Source organism: Echinococcus granulosus (genome assembly GCF_000524195.1).
Source record: "Echinococcus granulosus chromosome Unknown EG_S00004, whole genome shotgun sequence".
In the NCBI taxonomy this organism is placed as follows: Eukaryota; Metazoa; Platyhelminthes; class Cestoda; order Cyclophyllidea; family Taeniidae; genus Echinococcus; species Echinococcus granulosus.
In genome coordinates, this window is record NW_020170384.1 from 2,061,774 (window position 1) to 2,064,052 (window position 2,279).

Genomic DNA, 2,279 nt, shown 5'->3' on the forward strand with positions numbered 1-2,279 from the left:
GAGAAGAGGAAATGCGCAGGCCATAACATATGTCCATCGCTAGTCGAAAGAACACTGGCCTAAAAGCATACTCGTTTACTAAAGGACGGAGTTTAAAGTAGTTTCGCGGAGTACTTTTTCGCCATTTTGTTCTCACTTTAGTGTTACCCAGTCCTATCTATCAGGAATCTCTCCAAAGGTGAAGGAGATGGTATCGCGTGTTCACGTAGTTAACATCTATATGCAGGTACGGTAGAAGCTCTGCAACAAACTTTTCCAGATGGTTCACGGTTGGTATCGATTCAGTTGTTAAGAGCCTTCTCTCGAAACATGGAACTGGGGCAGTTACCAAAGGCAAACGATACTTTCAATCCTTCTATTAGGAGTCCTTATAGATCCTGCCATCCGCAGTATACGCACTTCTTCCGTCAAGTTAGGTTTTAAATTCAGTAATAGAAATCAGGATAGTTGCCCTTTAGGATGGATTTTGCTACCGCTGCTACCAATGTAGCACCCCAAGTCTTCCTTGAAGTTGTTGGAATTCACAGTGGTATAGCAGAACATGTATTACTAATGTGAAGAATGACTGAGGTCCCCAGCATAGCCCATAGGCTACGCCATCGAGAGACAGCACTACCTGCGGGCACTTAAGCGCCCGCAGAATCAAATGTAGAGTTAAACAAGCCTAGATTCTAAGATGTTTAGGCCTAATAATTACCTAGAAAATCAAACGAATAGCCAAATATATATTACAATTTTAATAGTTATAAGTCGGAACACTAATCCAAAACTCAGTCCAGCTGTAGTTTTAAACTTTTACGCGCATAAAGAGTGAATGAATGAGACCTATATGTGAATAAATAAGATTTTTCTCGATTCTGCCTACACATTAATCCTTTCTTTTTAGTATAACTTAACTATCATTTCCATTTGCGTTTACTACCTGATCTGGTGTTTGAATGCCTCAACATTAAGAGAATAACTTCCGGAGTTCTTCGATTGAAATAAGAAATGACAAATTGATCCTTTCCCAGTCTTAAACGAAAGTACTGATATTGTCTTCCTTCCCATCACATTGGTAAGCAAAGCCGGCAAAAATGATGGAAATGTCATTTATTTCAAATACATGGCGTCATATTTGTGCACAGATCAAACACTTCAAATGGTGCATTAGCTGTCTTAAGAGATTAATTCAAGGAGAAGGAAAACCGCTATCTCAATAGACAGAGTCATGGTGATAGTGGCCATGAGTGGAGAGAGGATGGAACTTCGGTTGTAGTAGACGGCGACCGCAGCCAACATGAGAACAGCGCCTGCGGCTAAGGCAATAAACTCGCATATGGACGCCCAGCGGTTCTTTTTCAGAATAAAGAGTGCGGCAAAAATAGAGGCCATCACAAATGCCACCAGGGCCGCAGCCACAAGACCGGTCATCTCTCGACCCGTCTTCCAACTCTGACAGCTTGTGCTAAACAGATGGCCACATTCTAACTGCAGTCCACCAGTGAGACAGGTGAACAGCACCACGACTAGCAGTGCTACCAGGTACTTGAGATGTTTATCCATGAGGACAAAGCTAACTATGGAGACAAGGGAAAGTGTATTATTCACGATCGTCAGGTTGTTCAATAACAGGTTTTGAGAAATTCGTTATCAGTTAAGGACGGGTGCTATGACATAAAGCAACTCACGCGCTTCAAAACTTACCGTAACAGTAACTTGCTTAGAAGCCGCTACGTAAACTAAAGAATATCAATTATTGTGATTACAAAGCCATGAAGCACCACTTACCTCGTGCCTGTTGCAGAGGTACCAACTATTCGTGGTCGTGCCCCGCATTGCGCTTTATATAGCCATTTCACCTGGTGCCGACGATCGTACATCAGCGCATCAACATGACTTATGCGTGTGGTTGTAAACTCAGGCGTTCATCATGCCGGTGGTGATGCCAGCACTTAAGATGTCACTTTACAACCATTCTCATTTTTTCAGAATGGTTTAAAAGTATGCATTGAAAAATTCTACCAGTTTTGATGTGCAGGCGGTTTGTCTTGTGATTTATAAAAGAGAAGTGATATACAAAGTTAGAACATATAAAAAAAGAAATTCTGATGAATAAATCAATGGACGTGGATAGTGTATATTACAGAAATTTTTAGGCTTATTTAAAAGTCACTTCGTCATTTCCTTCTATAAATCTCGATTTTTTTCCCCAAAGGCGGAAGAAGACACATTGCTCGGGCAGAATATGCATTGCCAAAGCACAGAAGGGATGGGACCTACTGGCATGGCCTGAAGGC

General features: G+C 41.6%; 1 protein-coding gene across 1 annotated transcript; it reads right to left on the bottom strand. All coding sequences in view use genetic code 11, as the record gives it.

Moving 5' to 3' along the window:
- Positions 1-478: 478 nt before the first annotated feature.
- EGR_01195 (hypothetical protein) lies at positions 479-1,818 on the bottom strand (the record flags this gene model as incomplete). Its single annotated transcript, XM_024490444.1, has 4 exons — positions 479-616; positions 1,189-1,555; positions 1,687-1,712; positions 1,771-1,818. 4 exons carry the CDS (start codon positions 1,816-1,818, stop codon positions 479-481), a joined length of 579 nt encoding a protein of 192 aa, XP_024355263.1.
- Between the last annotated feature and the right edge of the window lie 461 nt (positions 1,819-2,279).